This window comes from Leucopleurus acutus (assembly GCF_964270905.1).
Source record: "Leucopleurus acutus genome assembly, chromosome: 3".
NCBI lineage: Eukaryota > Metazoa > Chordata > Mammalia > Artiodactyla > Delphinidae > Leucopleurus > Leucopleurus acutus.
This window is the reverse complement of record NC_139145.1, coordinates 50,563,365-50,588,408: the sequence shown is the minus strand read 5'-3', so window position 1 is coordinate 50,588,408 and position 25,044 is coordinate 50,563,365. Positions and strand designations below refer to the sequence as shown.

Sequence of the window (25,044 nt, the reverse complement as noted above, 5' to 3'; positions counted from 1 at the left end):
TAAATGAGGTGCTCTGCAACTGAGAAGATAGACACTTCCGGGGCAATGCCAGACTCACCTCTTGAACTTAGATCATGTTCACAATTTTCCATTTTTAATTCTAAAGCATTAACATGCAGAAAAATTCTTAACACTGTTAGTTGGAAAGAAAGTCAAAATACCATGGCTAACCAGATTCATTATTAAAAATCAACAAGTGTTAGGTCTAGGATTTTGGATTGATTGATTATACCATATTCCCAACACCAAATGTTTATTTTGGAAAGGGTTAATGAATGAGTAAAAAAGATGCAGTTGTTAAAAATGACCCAAAATCCCAAGAGAAATGATAATAATATACACACATATATGTATATAAAAATACATATACATATATATGAATAAGGACATTTGGGTTTAAAGTTAGTAGTCAAATTTTCCAAGGACGTCTTTTTTTTAAAACAAAGAGCCAGATTTTTATGTATTTTAAAACCACCTCCTCGATCTAACACTGTTAGAAACGGATGAATTACCCAATTTTGTGTTCAATTTTTTTCCCTGTAACGTCACTTGGTTCTTGGCTACTAACCTTTCATGTTACTCTTGGTTTTGTCAGTTTGCTTGCCTGTGGGGGTTTGGGCCTGCTGACCCTGCCCACTTGAAGAGGCTGCCTGCTGTGCTGCTTTCTGTTTTAACATTGTCCAATCAAATGTGTAGTCATATTGGTGATTCAGGGTCCTGGAAAATATAAAATTATATGTTAACCCATTATTAATAGGGTCCAATTAAATACTCCACAGAACTTTCAAGACAGTGAGAGCATTTTTTAAGGAAATGAGTATCTTCTCTTAAGTATGGTAGCTTCTACAAGATTTCTTTCCCTATAGATGACTTACTGTTCAGTTAATTCCACTTTTTACATGTCTCAACTGGGGGGAAATGATGTCACCGCTTTGGTCTGCTGTATTCAAGAATAAATCCTCTCCCTTTTCAAAAAGAAGCTGCCTTTAAACTTTCTTGAAATGAGCAAGGGAGTGGGAATGAAAGGCAGCCATGAGGGAATTCTCTGGCAGTCCAGTGGTTAGGACTCTGTGCTTTCACAGCCGAGGGCGTGGGTTCAACCCCTGGTCGGGGAACTAAGATCTCACAAGCGGCACTGTGCAGCCAAAAAAAAAGGCAGCATGAACAACAAAAACACTGAGTCAAGCTGTCAGTTATGGGGGAATATTCTTAACAGAAGGTATCCCCTAAAGACACATCAGAGTAGACGTGAGACTGTAACTTTGAGAGGGCGATGTCTATGCTGGTGACTTGGGAAGACTTCTCTAGGATTAGAGCATCATCCCTAATTCTTCTCTTCCAACTAAGATTTTGAGCCACATGTACTTTATTTTTTCAAGACCAATTTTGGGTTGTATTACCTAGGGATCCTAGAATTTGGGCCTACTTCCACAATATCATAAACTCCAATTACTGCCTGATATTTTAATTGCTATTCATTTTGGTATTGAGCAGGGTTGTCTACCAAGTTGGAGAGTCCCAACTGCCACCAACAGTCATTTGTATCTAATGTGAATTGTGTAACTATTGTGGAAAACTTATATTCTACTTTGAGTTTGATTTAAGTTTCTCCATCCCAAACGAAAATATTTCAAGGACATTTGGAAATGGAAAAATGTCAAACTCACAGTTTCTTAACATTTCATTCACATTTCATTCACTCACACTGGTTAGACCCACTTTTACTTGCTACTTGTCAGAGTAGATATGTTGGGCAGACTGAACTAATTTCCCTCACTGGAGTTTATAGTCTTAAAAACTGACCTGAAAAGAATGCGGAATAGCTGCCTCAGGTACATGTAATCCGGGGCTTCCTCAAAGCGCAGCCCACGGCAATAGTTTAAGTACATGGCAAATTCTGCAGGAAATCCCTACGAGTTCAAGAGTTAAAACACAAAATTAAGACAACAACAACAAAAAACTTATTTAAGACAGAAAAATCAATGTATTTAAAAACAAGCAAGAAATGTATTTAAGGATATTTTACTACTTTGCTAGAAGATCTGAGAACCTAAATAACAATAATATGACTTGGTATCCTCATAAATTTGACAAAATTTCTTCGTCCCAACCACCTTATTACGTACTATATCTTTTAATATTGGTAGAGGAAATATATATCTTTTCCTTGCAGTAACAGGTTCTTAAATAATTTAGATATCCCACTTGTTAACCTATTATTTTATCAATGTACAATAAGTGCATAGCAATAAAGAATAAACAACAAAAATGAGGCCAGTAATGTTCTTTGCCAGAACAGGACAGTGAATGGGTATTCTCTCTCCATTCTGAAATTACTTTCTTTTTAAACAGCAGTACAGACCTATATAAAGAGAAGTAAAATCAAGAGTGCAATTATACAAAGCAACCATTGTTATGATATGTATCAATCCAATACCACACCCTATGAATATACTGGGTTTGTCTTTTCTTTTTTCCATAATCCAATGCTTCCTCCTATGAATAGATTGGGTTTGTCTTTTTTTAACATAACTGTTATCATACTGCATACATAATATATTCCCTTTTCCATTAAAAGATTGCAAGCATCCTTCTATGTCATTTCTAACCTCCGCATCAACTTTTTAGAAGTTCATGGCTGGATATTGTTTGACCTAATGAATACATCATAATTAACATGTTCCCTATAACTGGACATTTAGAGGATTCCATTTTTCTCTATTATAGACAATACTAAATAAGTACATCTGTGGTGTAAACTGTTTCCACGTTTGGTTTCTTGGCAAAGATTCTCAAAGATGTATACAGATGTTTTTTAAGGCTGTAGATATTAGTCACCAAAAGGATTTTGCCATTAGGAACCTAGAAATGCAAAGTATTTAAACAAAAAAAATCCCCACATCTCCTCCCTTTGAGTAAATGTGAACGTGAAGGAAGATGAGTTAAAAGAGGCAGTCTCTTCCCAAAATCTTATGATTTTGAGAAATTTCTCACATCCACAGGTAGGGTAGAATGTATATATCCACAACATTTTTTATTGATTACAGTGATGGAAACAAATTTAATTTTTACAAAGTACTTTCTTAAAAATTTATTTTATCTATTTTATTTTTAGCTGCGTTGGGCCTTTGTTGCTGTGTGCAGGCTTTTCTCTGGTTCTGGTGAGTGGGGGCTACTCTTTGTTGTGATGCGCGGGCTTCTCATTGCAGTGGCTTCTCATTGAAGAGCACGGGCTCTAGGCACGTGGGCTTCAGTAGTTGTGGCATGGGGGCTCAGTAGTTGTGGCTTGCGGGCTCTAGAGCGCAGGCTCAGTAGCTCGGTAGTTGTGGCGCACGGGCTTAGTTACTCCACGGCATGCGGGACCTTCCCGGACCAGGGCTCAAACCCGTGTCCCCTGCATCAGCAGGCGGACTCTCAACCACTGTGCCACCAGGGAAGCCCTCAACTTTTAATATACATTCACAGTCTGTATTAATAGCATTCTGCATTTATCAAATGAACTTCCTTCTACAAAAGAAAACTACCAACATGATAAGCATTTCATATGTAAAGTATGAACTGTCGCTAGACCATGCCGCTGGACCATAAGACTGAAAACAATCTCACTACTTTATAGTAATACCTAATACTTCGGTGTTCACTGCACCCTGAATCAATTATATGTGTCTAATCCAGAAGACAAATGTAGTTCACAATTTCCAGATCAAAATTAAGATGCTGCACACAAGCAGAGAATGTACTAAATCCTCCCGTTCTCTTCCTGAATATTTTATTCATTAACCTAAAATGTATTTCATAATTTAAAACAAATCCCCAAAGAGTCTCAGAAAAGATCATAAATTTCTCAACCCGTCCCCTCTGTTTCTGTAGATATGCAGAAAAAGAGAAAGCAAATTTGTGGATGGGGAGACTCATAAAGACATCACCATTTACTCCCTTCCAGAGTACTATTTCAACTCATGCTGATTTCTCCCTTCTACCACCCCAATACGTAATTATATATTGTTTTCTAATTATTTCAGGTATGCAATTGTCACAAAGATGACCACGTGGTCTTCTTTCTACGGAAGAGACATTATGACAAAAGTATCTTTCCACTCTCAACTCACGTGCCTCTCTTCAAAGTTTGAGATTTCAGAGAAATGAGCCAGATTCAAACTGCCATCTATACTGTTGGACACTTTCTATTTCTGGATTGTTCTATTCTGCTTGCCTTTGTTTCCCTAATTCCTTGATATGCCAATTGTGGATATCCTTTCTTCTCTGGCACCAGTTTAAGAATAAGGGGAATATTTCTTAACTTAATTTTCTCATAAATTGGTTTTGAGGTTTGGAATTGAGGTTCTATTAGAAAAGTTTACCTCCTTATTTTTCCTCCAATTTAAAACAGATCATAGGGCCTAAACCAGAAACAAAACAATTATTTTAAAATGACTCATATATTCAGGTCATTCCTTTTTCAATTTTTTTGGCTGTGCTGGGTCTTCGTTGCTGCGCGCCAGCTTTCCTCTCGTTGCGGTGAGCAGGGGCCACTCTTCCTTGCGGTGCGTGGGATTCTCCTTGAGGTGGCTTCTCTTGTTGGGGTGCACGGGCTTCAGTAGTTGCAGCGTGTGGGCTCAGTACTTGTGGCACGTGGACTTCAGTAGTTGCGGCACGCAGGCCCTAGAGCATGTGGGCTTCAGCAGTTGCGGCGTGTGGGCTCAGTAGTTGTGGTGTGCAGGCTTAGTTGCTCCGCAGCATGTGGGATCCTCCCAGACAAGGGATCGAACCTGTGTCCCCTGCACTGGCAGGCGGATTCTTAACCACTGTGCCACCAGGAAGTCCTCAAGTCATTCATAAAGATACCAAGAATCAACCAAAGTAAATTTAAAACAGTAAATAGCTACTCAATAGGATGCTTAAGTTCTGAGGCTGTAAAATAAAATGTTCCTTTTTGTTCCTGGATCATTTATATTAAAAAAAAAAAATCATCATGTACACTTACCTTACATAGAACTTCAACAGGTGTGGACATCTTCTTTTCGCTAATTTTTTCATACTTTTGCTTCTTTGTTGCAGCCTGTGGAGAATAAGAATCAAACCACACAGATATACTCAGTATTATGAGAAGAATTTTACTAGTTTAACATACTACACATAAAAGGAAACTTGAGATTCAAGAGAAATCATAACCTAGAATAAAAAAGAAATCAAAGTGTAATACATGTAATCTCCTTTTCCTAAACTGTTAACTTTTCACATGACTTTCTGCTTCAGGAACGTTTTTAGCTGTTAGCAAAGGGTGAGTTTAACAGGAATATGATTTAAGTAAAAATGGGTGGAGTCAAATTTGAAATGAGATTTCTTAACCCATATTCAACAAGGGCAAAATAAGCAGATCGATACCAAACACATGTGCCTGCCCGTCATTTAGTGACATTAATAACTGGTGTTATTTTTCCAGTGTAAAAATATTCACACTGGATAAAGCTACCCACACTGAGCAATTTGTCAAGCTCATAGATGCTCAATAAATACAGGGACCATTTACCTTTAAAGGACCAATAAAGCAACTAAACAGCCATTAAAATCTTGGACACAGTAATTTATCATTACCATACAAATACTCACAAAAGTAATGGTAAAACTCCTAATTAATGGAAATAAAATGTTAGGACAATTAAATAATATAGCTAGTATTACTGGATAAACTAGTTCTACTGTACATAAAAGTACACATTTTCAACATAATGGCAACACCTCAAAATGAGAAAGTCTCCACCTTTCTTAGCCCATGTCAAGTTCCTTCCAGGTAAAGCTACTGGTTACCAATGGGTACCTGCTAATTGTCCCAAAGGAAACTGTTCCTCAAGTGTGACTGTGAGAGTCTACTAACCTAATTATTACTGAAACGATCAGATTTTATTTTACCAATAAAGGGTAAAAATAAAGTCATTCACTCTCAGAAAACCTCATACTTGAAAGGGACCTTAAAGGTCATCTCCAATGTGTATTTGTATTCTTAAAACAAAAAGCTGGTGATGTGAGTCTGGTTTACCTTTAGTCCTTGCCATGGCAGGCTGGTTCTATTAAAATACATCAAAACATATCCTAATGATTCCATGTCATCTCGGCGACTAGAAAAGAAAATGTAAATTTAAAGGCTGCAATTATTGTGAAGAACATGTGAAAGAAAGCCAGGTACACAAGAAAAAATGTTTCCAAGCAAGGAGAGAAAGTAATTTGGTATCTTGTGCAAGGAGTTACTCAGTTAAGGTAATTTAAAAAAAAAGTTCCTAATGGGTTACTTCTAAACAAAATTTCCTCACAGAATCCAAAATTATAAAATCCAACACGTTCCTGCAACTTAACTTTTAAAGAGCAAAAAGAATTTAGCTAAATAACTTCCTAAATGAGGTTAATAAAGATGGAAGAACCATCTAGCAGGACATAAGTTTTACAGAAGCTCACAAAGATTATTTAGGGATAACGCTGAAAAAATTAACAACTTTAAGCTAATTAAACATCTATATGAATATATACACAAACACATACACACTTACACGCATATTCAGACGATACATGTACTTAAGGACTGGTAATGGCCTACAGAAGATGTGAAACTATAGTTTAACCAAGGGTACTCAGATATTCATGGCTATTCCCTAAGCTTAAAAGCTCATTCTCATGAAGTTCCATAACCTGGAAGCATATCATTTCTACGCTTATTTATTTATATATTTTTTGCGGTACGCGGGCCTCTCACTCTTGTGGCCTCTCCCGTTGCGGAGCACAAGCTCCGGACGCGCAGGCTCAGCGGCCATGGCTCACAGGCCCAGCCGCTCCACGGCATGTGGGATCTTCCCGGACCGGGGCACAAACCCGTGTCCCCTGCATCGGCAGGCGGACTCTCAACCACTGCGCCACCAGGGAAGCCCTCTACGCTTATTTTAAGGAGCAAAAAGAAAAATGATTGACAAAAGATGAAAAACTAGAATTCAAGTCAGAAAATAGAAAGACCACAGAAATTATGACAATGTTTAAACTAAAGCCTATTCATTTATGTAGGGGTGGAAGAGTAGAACGGGGATGGTCCACCAACCACATTTTGGTTTATTAGAAATCAGATAACATTTTCCTTGCAGAAATAACCAATACATTCTTCCCCTAAACTCAACTTGCTTCACTAACATAAAAAGCCCAAGATCAGTATTAAGAAAAAAAGTATTGTCTTTAGCTGCAAAAAGAAACATAAAGTTGCATTTATGCTTCTAATTTCCATCATGCAATATTTTCTCCTCAAAAGACAAGCTTCAACAAAGAAAACAAAAAGGCCTCATTTAATCGGCTTCTTTGCACTGTCCAAAGCAGCAGGTAAAAGGATTAATAAGTGTCTTTCAAATCTTCAGCCAAGAAACATCTTTAGATATTGTAAGAAACTAATTAAAATATTTTAAAAACCCATCAATGGCTTTTGCTATGGATTTGATAAACACATTCAATTTTCAAACTCACCTCTGTTCAATACCAAGATGTGCATTGATGCTAGCATATCGAGCAGTGCCAGTGAGATTTTTATCTTCTCTGTATGGTATGTGTTGCCTTGTCCTGTTGTCTCTGTACTTTTTGGCCAAACCAAAATCAATAAGGAATAACTTTAAAAGAAAATAAAGAGACATTAGGTTTCCAATCTTGTTCAGTTAAACTGCTTCTTACTCATTAAATGGCATCTATTCTATTTTGTTCAATTATATCAAAATAAAGCATCATAAACAGAACAGATAATGAACAAACTTAACACTCCAATAAGCTTTTATTAGTCCTCATCAATAAATCAAGTTAAAAAAATACAGTTAAGTCAAGTGGTTGATCCCTGTCAGCTGAACAATTTCATAGGCCAGTTCATTACACATTCAGGAGCCTGTCTTTGGAACCTCTAACATAGTGGAGAAATGTATACATGCTCAATATCAGAGTTGCTGACAAGTGTGCTGCATGCCATAATGAAGCCTGACATCCTGTTACACTGGTAAACAAGCATGGGGTTTTAAAAAACTAGACATAAGCTTTCTGGAACTCTTCCATTCTACAAAGGCCACTCTTTAGTATGCTAACAGAATGCTCACTATCTAAAATAAGACAACTCTGAAAGTTGTATATTGACAACAAAACCAAGATTTTTATTTATAATAAATAAGCATTTTAAAACAAGCATGCATTTCATTTTATTTCCAACTGACATTTACGCATGTGAGCAGCTTAAGCTTCTGGAAAATATAACAAGTTGATCTAAAGTCTTAAAAAGCACTTAAGTATTTATTTATTTAAATAAAGGTGGCTTACAATCAGCAGTTTAAATGAGCTAACCAGAAACCAAGTAGTATTTTAGAACAAAATAATGTTTATTGCTGTTTCATTTAAATGGTACACAGGGCGTAAGATACTCATTTATAATGTAGCTAATTTTTAAAATTAATTCAGGTTTACTCTCCATGATTAAAACTTTTATACGAAGAAGAAAAAAAACAAAAGTATTTTTTGGGAAAAAACCCAAAATATGTTCATATTTACCTACCTTCTAAATCAAAATAATCTTAACTTAAAATTTTATTTAGTCTTTATCATAAAATCACTTATCAAAAGTTATGTCTACAAAGTTTATCAAGCAAAGCAGGTCTATGTGCTCTTATACTATGTAGCCCTACACTATTCTTTTCTAGTTACACCTAAATTTTGCAGTTTTTCTTCCCATTAGGCTGACATTAGGTTCCTTCTGCTGCAGTTTACAGTCTGTGATATACTGGGAAACATGACCACCTAGCCTGTTAGGGTTTGCGTCAAAAAATAAGTAAAGCGGGCTTCCCTGGTGGTGCAGTGGTTGAGAGTCCGCCTGACGATGCAGGGGACACAGGTTTGTGCCCCGGTCCGGGAAGATCCCACATGCCGCGGAGCGGCTAGGCCTGTGAGCCATGGCTGCTGGTCCTGCGCGTCCGGAGCCTGTTGCTCCGCAACAGGAAAGGCCACAACAGTGAGAGGCCCGCGTACCGCAAAAAAAAAAAAAAAACAAAAAACTAAAGCAAGTTACTGATTTAAGTGAAAAAGATATGACCAAGTGCTTCTTTTAGGAGGATGAAAAATGCCGATTTCAGGCAGGCACTACAACCTAGCCTTAGTTATACACTGGATGGGAAAGGCTGAGGTTTGAGCTTCTGCAACCATATTTACAATGAAACACTTATTTTCACCTGGTCTACTACAAAGAATGAAGATTAAATTTTCAGTAAAATGTAACTGGATAATGAAAGCTCTTTGTATGATTAAACTCACTTCTTGAACAACTGAGTTATTATAAAATAGGGACAGGAAAGTTAATGTTATAAACCACTAAGAGAAATAAAGCTCATACTCTTTTAAGTTTCTTTCGATATGAAAATTGGCTCAGTACTCAAATATTAAAATGAGCAAAATATACTTATGTTAAGCAAAACGAAAATTATGACTTAAGTTCTACAGATTCACACTGAAAAGAAAACAAGGGAAAAACAAACCCAAAAGGACATCCAGCTTCATGGCCTTTAAAAACTCTCCCAAAGAATTATGTGGGGGCTTCCCTGGTGGCGCAGTGGTTGAGAGTCCGCCTGCCGATGCAGGGGACACGGGTTCGTGCCCCGGTCCGGGAAGATCCCACATGCCGCGGAGCGGCTGGGCCCGTGAGCCATGGCCGCTGAGCCTGCGCGTCCGGAGCCTGTGCTCCGCAATGGGAGAGGCCACAACAGTGAGAGGCCCGCGTACCGCAAAAAAAAAAAAAAAAAATTATGTGGGTTATGAATAAAAAGTGATGAGGACATGAACTTTCTTCTAAAGATTATTTTCTAAGATTGCTTCCTTTAGTACTCCAAATGGAGGAGAAAACAGGAACAACTCTGACATGGTTATGTCTGATAGTTACATTCATGTCTAGATTCAACAGCTCCATTTGCAACTCAATAACCACTTTCTCACAACTAAAAGACTGCTTTATAAAAACTCAGTGTTCACTAGAGTTCTTTCCTTCTACAATTCTAAAGGACAAAAACCTAACTTATTAAGAACAAAAATGGACAAACACTACCTTCTTAAGTATCTCAATCTTTAATATTAAAGCAAAAAATTTTTAAATTTTCTCCTCCTATAAAAACTGAAAATGAGTCAGGAAAAGTAATGTCACTGATAAATAAAGGTATCCCATTTTAAGAGCAAACAACTGAAAACTACTTAAAATTTTAAATCTCTTGATAGTTCATTACCTTCTGGTACCTATCATGCTTCTTTAGTCGCTCTCTATGCACTGAATTTAAAACGAGTAAAAACATATATAATGGGAAATATTTAAATGAAACCATGTGATACCAAGGATACAACCCAACAGGCGCAGATATGTAAAGGTAAAACCAAAAAAGGAAAAGTCAGTATTCAACGTCATAAAATAATGTGTTTTTATAGGTCTGCATATGCAAAGAGACGTTTAAACTCTTCAGTTGTCAAGCTGCTTTTCTGTGGATTTTAACTACATGTTCTAAGTAAAATTTGTGGCTGTTTTAAAGAATGCAGCATATTTTTCAAAGGAATGTGGAAATGAGTTAATGTTGGGTACGCTGGGATAACTCCATTCAGCAGACGTGCATTTTCTTCAGAAACGCTACTGACAATTTTAGTTTTTGGTATTTACAACAGTTTTTCTCCTAACCAGCAGTCACATTTTCCTGCCCTTCAGAAAATTCACCAAGATTACTTTTCCTTATAACCCAGAAGACCTATTATTAAATAATTATGTTATAAAATATAAGTAAAATGTGTGAATGTATATGGATAAGTAAAAATAGGGCAGTAAAGTTGCCTTACAATGTACCTAATTACCCACCATCCTCCCTCTCTGCCCAACCAAGACCTAGTTACCACAGTTGGTATTTCTTTGTGAATAAAAGTAAAATTGAATTCCTGAAACCGTTTTAACAGTGGGAGAACGTAGTTTCTGAAATAATGCTGGGCAGTATGGAAAAGGATTAAATGATTACCCAGGTGATACTTGTGGTTTAATAATGGAACTACAAAGTATGCTCACATATCAAATGCAACTTTTTTCCTTTTCTGATTACTTATGTCAATACTTACTTCTCAGTGTATACTAAATTGATAAAGATTCGTTCATTCAGGAGCTTCAAAGATTAAGTACCTAAATGGTGTGATTTTTAAAATTATTTTCCCTTGTTTATCTGAAAATTCATACAGTAATAAAGCTATCTAACTTCTACAAAAGTAAATATGAAGAGTTCTGCTTACATTTAAAAAATATTTGGAAAGTTATTGGAGTGTTTAGCCTGCTAAACACTAAATCATCAGGTTATGCATCTGTTTATCTTACATATGTGTTACTGATGGTAATTGATAAGTGCTTCAGTTATCGTTATGTTGTTAGAATACAGTATATTCTAGTTCCAGAGCATATAATGCTCTTTAAGCATTTTATGCCACTTGTTTGAAGCTGAGAGAATTCTTATATTGAGGTAATCAATTCTAGAAAAACTAGATCTGAAATCTGATCTACACTTACCTAAAGTACGCTAGGGGAAGGGGAAGAGTTGACGCAGAATATCATTCAGCAATAATGCAACTCCAAATTATTTTTAAAAACTGAACAGTCTATCTCAAGTTTACCATTAGGTAAAGAATTTCAATGGTAGATCAACACATTTCCTCATGTGGATGTTAGAGATCTAAACATAATCCTGTTTTCATTTAGGTTTTCTCTAAATTTTACAAACTTTAAGCAAAAGCCACAAAGAAACATCTTAGTAATGTTATGTTTGCCAAGTATGTCTGAATAATGCCAACGTAAGAGGTGCTTGAGCAAGATCTACATTCTCCAGAATTAAAACAAAACAAAAATAATCAAAATAAAACAGTAAGAAAGAAAAGCACATGAATTTGGGATTGAGGTTGGAATAGGAGACAGTTTCAGACCTGGTTTAATCCTGAGAAAGATGGGTCCTGAGAAGAACTAACAGTCATGCTTCTTTTCCTCTTCCCCACTGGAGATTCTAAACACTAAACAGACAATAGAGGGTGGCAGTGCATCAAACAGTATTGCTTACATTGCAACAATGGCCGGCGCAGACAGGCAACACCGAGGCATTAGAGAAAGAACAGGGTAGCCAAATGCCATCCTTCTTCCACCAAGCACTGTAGCTTCTCAGTTTTCCAAATAAGAATCACATGCTTAAGAACATTTGAATTCTGGAAAATACTCAGGTTTTTAATGCCACTATATTGTGTCACTGCCTGAAACAGGGATAGCAATGGTGACATTTGGCTCTTTAATTTATTAATAAAAAAGGGGGGAATTTGGATCTGCAATCTTTGGTATCACAATCTGCCCTTCCCCTAAAAAAGATTGTACAGGGGAAAAAAATCTTCAGTAAGGAAGAGGTAGAAGGCATTTAGTCACCTTAAAATTTATTTTCATAAGCATGCAGGGCTGATTACTGGAAGAGATGAGCAAATTCACTATGATTGGAGTGACTACTCCTAAATATCAAATTCAGAACAATTTTCCAAATAAGAAATTTGACTTTAAAAATCAACCTCAAAAGCGCCCCCCACCCAACTCTTTACCCACAAATAGAAAACTACTGGAACAAGCTGACCGAAGAATCCAGTCTCATACAACTGGCATATTTCAAACTACAATACAGAAAACACTAAAAACCAACTACATAAACAAAACACTAATCTAAAATGTTCAAGAACAACATTTAGAATTTGAATCTTAGGTAAAACACTGCACTTCTAACCCTAGGGTCTCTCTCAATCTGTTTAACAGCAAAACAGCTTCACAATATTCTTTTTAATATCTCTAAAAGAGGATACAAGATTCTAAAAAGGTTTACGTATCACTGGTCAATTTGGATTTCCTAACACAACTATGTGATTAATAAGCTATCTTAAAGGGGGGAAAAAAGCAAAGAGGTATTATCTAGGCCATCATTAAATTTAAGACAAAAACCATGTACTGCAATGTCAACAGGCAGAACATGGATCACATGAGGATAATGGGTCTTTAGCAGGAAGAAAATGGGAAGACAAGGGCTGGGAAATGGTCAAAAGATTAGGGTCATACTGACAAAATTGCCCCCCAAAATTAAGACTAGTAATTTTTCAATTAAATTACCAGGTTTTATAGTAACAATTAAGAACCTGGATGCTTCAAAGAGAGAAGCCACATAACATTAAAAAAAAAAAAAAAAAGATGCAATTGGGAATGGCAAGAAAGGTTGTATGTAGATTTAAACATCTTCTATTATTTAAAGCTCAGCTTTCAACAAAAAAATTTTAATACCTAAAACTTGGTCAGACCAACATTAATGTCTCACGCATTAACAAATAACACCAGTTCTAATGGTAATGGCTCCAAGTTGGCATTCATACAGGCAAACAAAGGTAAACATTTATAGCTAGACCTAAAAACACCAAACATTCCCTAATGGTTTAATAAAACAAATGGGAATGTTCCTTCCAAAAACAAAACAAAACAAAAAACACAAAAAACAAAAACCCCCCAAGTTGTCCTGAAGTTGAGAATTTCTATCAGATCATCAGATCATAACATGCTTAGTGCATTGCCAATGCTGCCTGTCTGCCCGAGCTCAACATTGAATTAATAAAAAAAAGCAATTCACTCAGTAAAACTAATCATTGCAGAAAAAATTCAACACAATTAGTTTTTAACTGCAATCATGCGTCACTAGCTAAAACCCAACCACCCCGTAAATTCAATCATTCTGCAGCCCCCAATGAACACTAATTTCATTGTATGTATGTTCATTTCACTTGTCTACACTTCCCTTTGAAAAGGAGAGGAGAAGAGGGGTGGAGACCCCACCCAACTTGGCACCCAAATAAGAAACTGTCAACTACTTTTGAAACAGGCCCAAAAGTTATCCTTTTGAATACACAAATCCAAGGACTGAAGAATTCTCATTATCAACCATGCTTAGTCAGCAAATGTTAACGCCATGGTGACAGATGGGTCAGTGGTTCCCACGCTGGCACAAGCACATATATTAAAAAAACCCACACTTCAGAGACAAAGGTTAAAATCTGATTTTTAGCATTCAGGAAGAAAAGTACATGGGGTTTTTTGTTTGTTTTTTTTGTTCGCTAGCTATTCGAATGAATGAAAAACAGATACAACTGCTCAATAGTTAAATAATATAGATGATTACATTTTCACTATAAGCCCTTGGAATTTTATATTTCCATATAAATAACTAACCTTGGTTGGGTAAGTTGGAGAGAATTTATTTCAAGTTATTAAGTTAATAGATTATCCTTCTAGTACAATCTTTTAAAGCAATTATCAATAGCAAATTCAACTTACTATGACTCTTAATTTAAAGACTGAAAGTTCACCAAAGCAATTCTTGAAGTTTTTTACTCTTTGTTCCTTCATGCAAAGAACATGTGACTAACCTTATTACAGTGACGCCCAATACCCATTAAGAAGTTATCTGGTTTAATGTCTCTGTGTATAAAATTCTTTGTATGCACATATTCAATTCTACTGATCATCTGGAAAAAAGGGGAGGAGCAGAGAAAATTAAGTGATTTGTATTAAGTGACAAAAGAAAACATTATTTCTCAATTACTTCAATATGCCAATTATTTTTCAAGATCGCAGGTATACTTTATTAACTTTATTTAGAGTTCACAAAGACAGTGCTAGTCAAAATTAAAAAGAAACGGCAACCAGGCACTGCATTTACCTCTAGACTGATGGATATATAAGCATAAACCAGAAGTGTTCTTTAGGCTTATTCTTTCACTATTAATGATTATAAACATGATAGTAGCAAAACATGACCTGATAGCAAAAAATGGTTTTATTTTTAAATTACAAAAGTAATACATTTAGAATTGTTTCAGTTGTTGTAATAAATTATATAAAGTAAAAGTCAATCCTATGCCTCCTGACGTACCTATATAAATATAAAAACAGCCTGCTACTGCCCAGATCTATTTCCATGCTCTTATATACATACACACATAAACTCACTTGTGCTTGGGAGTAAGGGGTGTTGACCAATTGATATAGTAGCTATAAGTTGTTGTTATTGCTTTAAATTGAAATAGAAACGGTCCACTCACTTTATTCTTGTTCACTTGTTTTTAACTAATTATAACCCAAACATTCCTGGAAGTTGGTACCATACAATGTAAGCATGTAACTTTTTATACAAATGGGGACATACACACGCTGGGTTTCCTTTCTTGCATGCCTTTTGGACTCTCCCATGATTTTTCTCCATACTTGTATGATCATATTCCAAAACTGAATAATAAACATGCCATTCTAACAAGCTTTTCTTAATTTCTTGGAAATTCTGCCTCGTCAAGTGGTATGGTCTTAGCATTCTTTTTAATGGCTATAAATATTCTATGGCACAGATGGAAGTACTCCCCAATTATCCCCTAACTCACAGTATTCCCATTATTTCCAATATTCTCCCACCATAAACAATAATGCTATTAATAATACTTAAATATATCCTTACCTACTAGCGCTTTTATTTCTATGGGTTATAAATCCCATACTATTACAGCAGAGTTGCTGGGCTGAAAGGTATGTATTTTTTTCATTTTGATAGGTGCCATCAGACTGCCCTTCAAAATAGCTTATAACAACTCATTTTTTTCAGCAGTAGTGTTCTTTCTCCCACTAGCAAAGTTATTTCAGTTCTTTCTAAATTTTGCAAATTTGACAGGTACTGACCTCGCTCATTTCCCTAACAGTTTGGAAACCTGCTTGTTTTTACTGACCTTTTGGATTTAGTACTATTCTATGAACTGTCAATCTATACTCATCCAGTATTCTTTTGGCTTGTCCTTTTCTTGCTAATTTTTAAGAATTCTTTGCATACAACAATCTTTTATCAGTCATTTGTTATGTAAATAGATTTAAATTTAGAAAAATTTGTCTTAACTCTGGCATCTCTTCTATAATAGTTTTAATTTCCAAATTATCAACTATGTCTACCTTTTCTGTAAAATACAAGTTGTATTTGAAAGTGTTTTCCATGTGCAAAGGCTGCCAACATTATCTTTCTACCCATATGTTCTTGCTCTTCTAGTAGTATATGTCAGGATTCTATTTTTTACTTGGCCTCATTTCTCTAGAGCTTTTATCACCATGGATATACAGATTCTAAATCTTACTCCTCTACCTTGGCAAATGTCTTTTGAAGCCAAATTGTAATCTCTGGCTTAAACTATTCATACTCTCAAGGAAGTAGATGTATACAATGTTCAAATAGCATCTTTAGGTACAGCAGCAACTCATGTATTAAAGAAGTAAAACAAAACCACTGGCTCACTTATGTACATATTTGTCCTAGCTAAGTAATACCCATAATTAAACTATGAGTATTAACTCACAGGGGAAATGTGGGGCAAAAGACAAATTAATAGCACAAACTACAGACTACTTCAAGTATTGCCTGTCATCTATGGGGCAAGACTCAGCTGTTTCCTTCTTAAACAAATACTTTGCTGCAACCCCCTTTCCTAAATTACATTCTTTCTCTCATGTTACTAGTGTATCCAATATATAGACTTCTATGACAGAACCCTTCCATTTTTCTCCACTAAACTCTATGCTCCTAGAGGGAAGAGACTAGTTCTTCTTCTTTGTACCTCCCAGTGTTAAGTACAATGGCAGTCCCCGAATAAATGTTCACTGTATGAATGCCTATGTGTTACTGAGCCTACAGAATACAAACTCCTTTATTAAGATTCATTCACATGTCATATTAAGAGGTTTTAATCATAAATTCCTTGACATTTACCTATTATCTTTGACCATATTATCTGTTTCCTCAAGGCTTGTTCCTGACCCTATTATTCCCCATCTTAAAATTCTTTAAAACTAATTTTCCTTTTTATTTCCTTTAGTTCAAAAAAATCTAATCTTGGCTTTAAAACAATTTCATCTAATCTCCAGCCAATGAATAAATCTAATTCATGACATAAAAATTTCCCTGGTTTTGCTTACCTATTACCAATGGCCGAGAATCCTTTACTTCAAGAGCATCTACCTGGTCAAAAATTATTCCTTAAATTACTTCAGTACCTTATTTTCCTCAAAAATACACCTTTCATAAGGATTCAACACATAATACATAGCATTCAATTTGCTTAATTTAAACAAAATTTCAATATATACATATTTATCTATATTTATATACAAACACACACTCCAAATCCTTTCTTCAAACAAAATTTTATAAGGAAACCTGCTATATTCAACACTAAAACAAATACACTCTATCTGATGGGAGCAGCTTGAAAACTCCTAGTCTATAGGTGTAATAAACTAGTATAATCCGTTTTTGTCCTATACCCATGGGAAAACATCTACAAGTCATATTAGAGTAATACACTTAAATGACTATACCTTACTATGGATCTTTTTTTGCTGATCCAAACGTTAAACAGTGACACATGGGACTATAATTCTCTGGTTTACACACATTTAAATTATAGTTAAGTAGTGGTGAACAGTAGTATTTCTTAGTTTTTATTCTCATAAAAGTTTCACATACCTGGTCAGCTAACATAAGTACAGTTTTCATTGTGAACCTTCTTGAACAGAAATTGAAGAGGTCTTCGAGGCTGGGTCCAAGAAGATCCATGACTAGCACATTGTAGTCTTTTTCCTGACCATACCACCTAATAAAATGAAAGGGGGAAAAGGGAGGGTATTATAAAAAGCTGATTATCACTTAACATCACCAAATTTTAAAAAATTTGAATAAGATAGTTTTTCCTCTCTGGTTAGGTTTTATTTAGGGTTAAGTTTTCCACTATTCAGCTGATGAACTCACTGACTGACTACATTGCCCAACACAAGGTAAAGAGATTTTTTCCTGTCAAGCAACCCATTGTCCAATTAAGTCAGTACTTGTGTGGCAGCCTTAACATTCCTCTTAACCAGGGCAGCTGAATTCTATATCCATCCACCACTGATTCCTGAGACGATGGGCAAGTTTCTTAACCTCACCTGGTCTTACTTTTTAACTGAAGAAATGAAGGAGATTCTACTAGTCATTCCAAAACGTTTCAGAAAGCAAAGATCCCTTTCACTATAACTCATGTTCCATTTCCCACCAAGTTGTATTAATAAGGAGTCACATTTTTGCTTAGTTCCCGATCACAGAAAACAATCATATTACCACAAAGATGACATTTGCTTTTTACTGGAAGAATCATGCTTTAATTATCCGTTGCTATATTACTGTGGATATACAATTTGCCCCTAATAACTCTAGGAATATCAACTGCTAATTTCAGAGACTACAAGAACTGGAAATCACTGCAATAAATGATTTCAAGTTTCTATATGCCTGTAAGTCTGGTACGGGTAATTTCCTGAAAATAAGCACTACCATTTTTATTTCAAACTTATCTAGATTATGAATTTTGCTTGAGGGACATCCCTGGAGGTCCAGTGGTTGGTTTGGGCTCCGTGCTTCCACTGCAGGGGGCACGGGTTCGATTGCTGGTCAGGGAACTAAGATCTTTTATGCCATGTGGCACAGCCCAAAAAAAGGCATTTTGCCATTATTTAAAATGTTAAAAAAAAAAAAAAACAAGGAAGTTATTTTAAAGCTAGACTGGAGTGATTTCTTTGTTAACTCTAATAAGAAATGATACCTGGATTTACCATTTGAGAAGTTTATGTGTTTTAAAAATATTCAAAACAGGGGGAAAAGGCTTAAAAAAATCTGTGTCAAAGGCATTAATGAATATCAGTTTAGTGGAAAACTGTTCAGTGTTTTTGGTTTGCTTTATAATTTTATTTATTTATTTATTTTTGGCTGCGTTGGGTCTTCATTGCTGCACGTGGGCTCTCTCTAGTTGGAGCGAGCGGGGCGGGGCTACACTTCGTTGCGGTGCGCGGGCTTCTCGTGGTGGCTGCTCTGGTGGAGCGCGGGCTCTAGGCGCACGGGCTTCAGTAGTTGAGGCTCACGGGCTCTAGAGCACAGGCTCAGCAGTTGTGGCACATGGGCTTAGTTGCTCCGCAGCATGTGGGATTTTCCTGGAGCAGGGATCGAACCCATGTCGCCTTCATTGGCAGGCGGATTCTTAACCACTGCGCCACCAAGGAAGTCCCGTTTAGTGTTTTTAGTGTTATTTCTTTTTTAAAATTTTGCTCTAATATGTTATTCCGTTATAAAAGAAAATTAAGACTGAAACTAGAGAATGGGGATTTAGTATCTTAATAACTATATTTTTCTAGAAAATGCAAAACCAGCTACTTAAGCATGGTCTCATATTCAGATCCAATGAATACGCTCCCTAGAATCTTATGTAAAAGATCGTAAGGTGACTAGGCTTAAAAAGCTCACATTCCTTCCTACGCTTTTGCTTCAGCTGTTCCCGAGGACTACTACTTCGCAAACATGATACACGAATAACTACCATCAAACACACAAAGGAATTCATTTTCATATGTCTTTGCAGAAAAAGGTAGCCTGGTGGGGAAAGTTTCTGCTTAACCTTACAGATTGTGCTCACTAGCCTAAGAAACGCAACAGATGTACCAATCTCCGAATGGCAGAGTTGATCTGCCCTTATTGTATCTAAAACTATGTTCAAAGCTGCTGCAATTATCCCTTTTCAATCCTTTATTTTCCATATAGGAATTCAACACCCTTCACATACATTCCAACATTTGCAACACTTGAAAGAAAAGCTCACAGTGGTGGGTTTAAGAATCTGCCTTCCAATGCAGGGAACACGGGTTTGATCCCTGGTTGGGGAACTAAGATCCCACAAGCCACGGGGCAACTAAGCCTGCTTGCCACAACTATTGAGCCCGTGTGCCACAACTACTGAGCCCTTGCACCACAAATAGAAAGAAGCCCGTGAGCAGAAATGAAGAGCCCACTCACCACGATGGAAGATCCCACGTGCCACAAGTAAGACCTGACACAGCCAAATAAATAAATATTTTTTTTAAAAAAAAGATAAGTGATGAACAAAGTGAATAGCTTATGTTCTCCTTTCCTGATTCCTGTTTTGTTTTCCTTCTTTTTTTTCTTCTTTCTTTACTTAACGGCAGAGGCAAATCTGTGCTAGGAAGCTGTCAGAAACTTCAAAACCAGTCCTTGCCATTATAAACATCCAATACTAAGAATATGGCAGATTTTTAATATAAAAATCTAATTTATCGGGGCTTCTCTCGTGCCGCAGTGGCTGAGAGTCCGCCTGCTGATGCAGGGGACACGGGTTAGTGCCCCGGTCCGGGAAGATCCCACATGCCACAGAGTAGCTGGGCCTGTGAGCCATGGCCGCTGAGCCTGCGCTTCCGGAGCCTGTGCTCCGCAACGGGAGAGGCCACAGGAGTGAGAGGCCCGCGTACCGCAAAAAAAACAAAACAAAAAAACAAAAAAACCTAATTTATCTAGGTTTTAGAGAAAAATAAATGACTCTATAAAAACCCACCAAATCCAGAAAGAGCTAAGGCAGTGATGGGAAGTCACTAAGAATCAAAGGCAAAAGAGAAAGCACAAATCAACTCTCATAAGACTACATCTCATGTCTACATCAACAAATTTGTACCAATGGCTCCCTAACAAAATTACAATAAAGTGAATTTTACAACCATCCAATCCAAACTACAAACTTGAAATGTCAAAGGCACAAATTCATACTTCACATCTTCATGCAATCACACAACTTCATAAAGCACTTTGTGGGAAGTCATATGTAAAGTAAGTCTTTAACAGAATACTCTCATAATAATTAGAAACAAGGGGGAATTAGATGAATTCAGAAACACACTTTAAAAAAAACCAAACAAGTTATTAGGCATTTTTCTCCATATTGCTTAAGTGTATGAGTTTAAGACACAGCCCCTATTCTCAGTATCAAGAAGACAATCCATAAAAAAACAACTAAAACATAAATGATTCAAAGGCCTTTTCCTCCATGGTGCAACTACGGCACTTCTAAAATAATTAGGTCTTTCCGCTTAGAAATTGGTATTATAACTCTTTAAACCTAAGTGACAGGTGTTTCTTTCATTCCTCCTTTTGATCTCAAGGAATATATAACTTATTTCTCTAAATCTAACACCTCACACCCTCCCCATCTGTGCTTTCCACCTGTGTAACCCATCCCGACATTATTACACACAGATTAGGAGCCAGGAACAGCCTTCTGCTTATCCAAATCCTACTTACTCAGTTTCTACCTTCACCTCCACGTTTTCCACTTTTATTCTGCAAGCTGCTAACTCTCCATTTTCAATTGCAACATCCTAATACCCAGATGCCAAAGAAATCTTCCTTAAGTAGACTATCCCACATTGGTCTCCCGTTTCACAGAATTCCTATAGCCACTGACTACTGCCTATATCCAAGATCTAACCCCTTGACAATACAAATCTTCAGGTACTGTTACTTTGGCATTTCTCTCTCTACACCTGTAAGATAAAACCTACTGTTTGTCTTATGTCTTCATAGAATCTGGGTAATGAGCAAGCACTAAGCTGATTCTCTGAGATCATTTAAGTTTGCAGACAATCTGAAACCCACAAACATGAAAACCTCACTCCTATTCTCCACTTTTTAGGTGCCTTCAACCAGAAACTCAGGTCTTATCTTTAGACATTTTTCAACATAAGCAGCAATGTGTTGCTACTAAGTACACTATGGTAAAGTCATGTGCACACTGTAGGTAACTCAGATACTTATGAGATTAAAAACAAACTGGTTTGATTTGGACCTTATTCTTCCTAATAGTTTCAAAAGATGCAGAAGAATCAAGTAATTTAATGGATGAAAGCTAAAAAAAAAGGGGAGGGGGCAAGGTCTCATTTACTATTTGTTTGTTTCAAATCAATGTCTTTAGACATAGTGTTGCCTGACCAATCAAGGAAGTAGGCCAAGGAAAGAGCTCGCAACTTAGAAAACCATCATTTCTTACTGAGATCATAAAAAAGGTACCTTAAGGTCTGAAGAAGATGCTAAGAGAAGGAAGGTCCATCTCTCTGATCTTATTTCCTTCCTCTAAACCCATATCCAAACTAATTCTAGTTAAAAAATTAAGAAACAGATAAAAAGCACAAGCCTAAGATAATACATGCACAAGTCAATAGGGCTGACCAAAAAATGCTAACAGAATTCAGAAAAAGCAAACGATCAGTGGGAACTACATCTGTCCAAAGAAAGAAACCTAGTGAAAATGGTCTGTTACTAGTCAGATCCTGAAGGAGGGATAATATTTTGATAGATAAGGTAGAAAAAGATGTGCTAAGGGCTTCCCTGGTGGCGCAGTGGTTGGGAATCTACCTGCCAATGCAGGGGACATGGGTTTGAGCCCTGGTCCGGGAAGATCCCACATGCCGTGGAGCAGCTAAGCCTGTGTGCCACAACTACTGAGCCTACGCTCTAGAGCCTGCGAACCACAACTACTGAAGCCTGTGCGCCTAGAGCCCGTGCTCCACAGCAAGAGAAGCCACTGCAATGAGAAGCCCGCACACCACAATGAAGAGTAGACCCCGCTCGCCGCAACTGGAGAAACCCTGTGAGCAGCAATGAAGACCCAACACAGCTAAAAATAAATAAAAAAAAAAAAGATGTGCTAGGCAGAGGCAAGAATAGACCATGGGCTCGCATAAAGGGGTGAATCAAAGTGACTGATAGTTTGGGGCTATATTATAGACTCTTGAATACCAGGCTAATGTGCTTTAAATTCTATAGATAACTGAGGAATTATCAGTGGAGTATGGATGGGACATAAGTATTAAGAGTTGGCCTTGGTATCAGTATGCAATATGGAAACTGGGGAGTAGGGGAAGGAGTGACAATGACATGAGAACCAATTAGAAGAGTTATATTATAGCTGAAGATGTGGAGCTAGAGGTTTCTTTTCTCTATTAAATCTCGATGAAAATGGAAATACCTTAGAAAAGAAACAAAATGACTGAAATGAAATATTTTAGGTATTGCTATGAGACCCAAGGACTTCCAAGAATAGTAAATCAGTGTAATTATCGTAAATACTCAGTTCAGATTAAAGGACCTAAATATGCCCATCCCTATGACTATAACAATAACAAGAGAAAAAAGAACATTTGTTTAACGTAGGTCTTCCCCCTCTGACTTGATTGGTGACGGTTAATTTTATGCATCAACCCGACTGGGCTAAGGGATTCTGAAATAGCTGATAAAATGTAAAACAGTATGTGAAGGTATCTCCAGAAGAGATTAGCATCTGAATGACAGGCTAAGTAAAGAAAATCACCCTCCCTAAAGTGGGGTACCTGAACAGAATAAAAAGGCAGAGGAAGAGAAATTTCCCTCTCTGCTAGAGCTGAAACATTCATCTTCCATCTTCTGCTCTAGGACATCCATGCTCCTGGTTTTCAAACCTTAGGACTCAAACTGGGACGTAAATCATTGGCTCCCCTGGTCTCAGGCCTTTAGGCTTGATCCAGAACTACACTGCTGGTTTTCCTGGGCTTCCAGCTTATAGACCACAGGTCATGGGACTCCCCCTTTTTTTTTAAATTTTTTTTTTATACAGCAGGTTCTTATTAGTTATCTATTTTATACATACTAGTGTATATACATCAGTCAAAATCTCCCAATTCATCCCACAACCACCCCCACCACCACCACTTTACCCTCTTCGTGTCCACACGCTTGTTCTCTACATCTGTGTCTCTATTTCTGCCCTGCAAAGCGGTTCATCTGTACCATTTTTCTAGGTTCCACATATATGCGTTAATATACGATATTTGTTTTTCTCTTTCTGACTTACTTCACTTTGTATGACGTCTCTAGATCCATCCACGTCTCTACAAATGACCCAATTTTGTTCCTTTTTGTGGTATATATATGTACCACATCTTCTTTATCCATTCATCTGTCAATGGGCATTTAGTTTGCTTCCAGGTCATGGGACTTCTTAGCGTCCATAATCGTCTGAGCAAATCCCTCATAATAAATCTCTTTCTCTCTACCTATAAATATATCTCGCTTTATTGCTCTTTGCAGGTATCACGTTTTTTACAAACTGTGGCAACCCTGCCTTGAACAAATCCATCAGCACCATTTTTCCAACAGTATATGCTCACTTTGTGTTTTTGTCACATTTTCATTATTTTTATATTTTCGTTATTATTATATGTGTTATGGTGATGATCTGTGATCTTTATTTTTTTATTTATTATTTTTTTTGCGGTACGCGGGCCTCTCACTTTTGTGGCCTCTCCGGTTGTGGAGCACAGGCTCCGGACGCGCAGGCTCAGCGGCCATGGCTCACAGGCCCAGCCACTCTGCGGTATGTGGCATCTTCCCAGACCGGGGCACGAACCCGTGTCCCCTGCATTGGCAGGCGGACTCTCAACCACTGCGCCACCAGGGAAGCCCTGTGATCTTTATTTTTGATGTTATTATTGCAAAAAGTTACCACTCGCTGAAAGCGCAGATGATGGTTAGCACTTTTTGGCAATAAAGTATTTGTAAATTAAGGTAGGTACAATTTTTTTAGACATAATGCTATTGCACACCTAACAGACTACAGTATAGTGTAAACATAATTTTTAATGCACTGGGAAACCAAAAAATTCGTGTGACTTTGCTTTATTGTGGTATTCTGGAACTGAACCCATAATAACTCTGAGGTATGCCTGTATATATGATCCATCGGTTCTATTTCTTTGGAGAATCCTAGTATAATAGGGGCGGCCATTTTATGTCTTGTTCACAACTCTATATTCCCAGCATCCAGCACAATGCTTTACATGCAGGAAATGCTAACATTTGCTGAATTAAAGAATAAAAAGCTGTATTAGAGGTTTCTACCAGGCTAGGGCATGCTTGACGTGGCAGATGAGGAAAACAAAAAAAGGAATACAAAAATACTACCTGTACCGAAAGTATAAAGTCATCAGGAAGCATCTACTCATCTTTGATTCAAATAAGTCAAATAATTATAAAAGTTTAGAAGTGACAGTCG

The 25,044-nt window shown here is 36.9% G+C and overlaps 1 protein-coding gene across 3 annotated transcripts in view; it reads right to left on the bottom strand.

Annotated features, from left to right (window-relative positions):
• The window catches only part of CSNK1A1 (casein kinase 1 alpha 1), a 54,215-nt gene that overhangs the window by 12,837 nt on the left and 16,334 nt on the right, over window positions 1-25,044 (bottom strand). For 2 of the 3 annotated variants that reach the window (XM_082836987.1, XM_082836986.1), the window contains exons 3-10: window positions 17,616-17,742; window positions 14,488-14,586; window positions 11,980-12,063; window positions 7,495-7,634; window positions 6,038-6,116; window positions 4,985-5,059; window positions 1,804-1,910; window positions 569-717 (exon numbers count right to left, since the gene is read on the bottom strand). In XM_082836987.1, the coding sequence (XP_082693113.1) occupies window positions 569-717; window positions 1,804-1,910; window positions 4,985-5,059; window positions 6,038-6,116; window positions 7,495-7,634; window positions 11,980-12,063; window positions 14,488-14,586; window positions 17,616-17,742 (860 nt within the window). The remainder of the gene's footprint in view (window positions 1-568; window positions 718-1,803; window positions 1,911-4,984; window positions 5,060-6,037; window positions 6,117-7,494; window positions 7,635-11,979; window positions 12,064-14,487; window positions 14,587-17,615; window positions 17,743-25,044) is intronic. The other variant, XM_082836988.1, reaches the window with a different exon arrangement.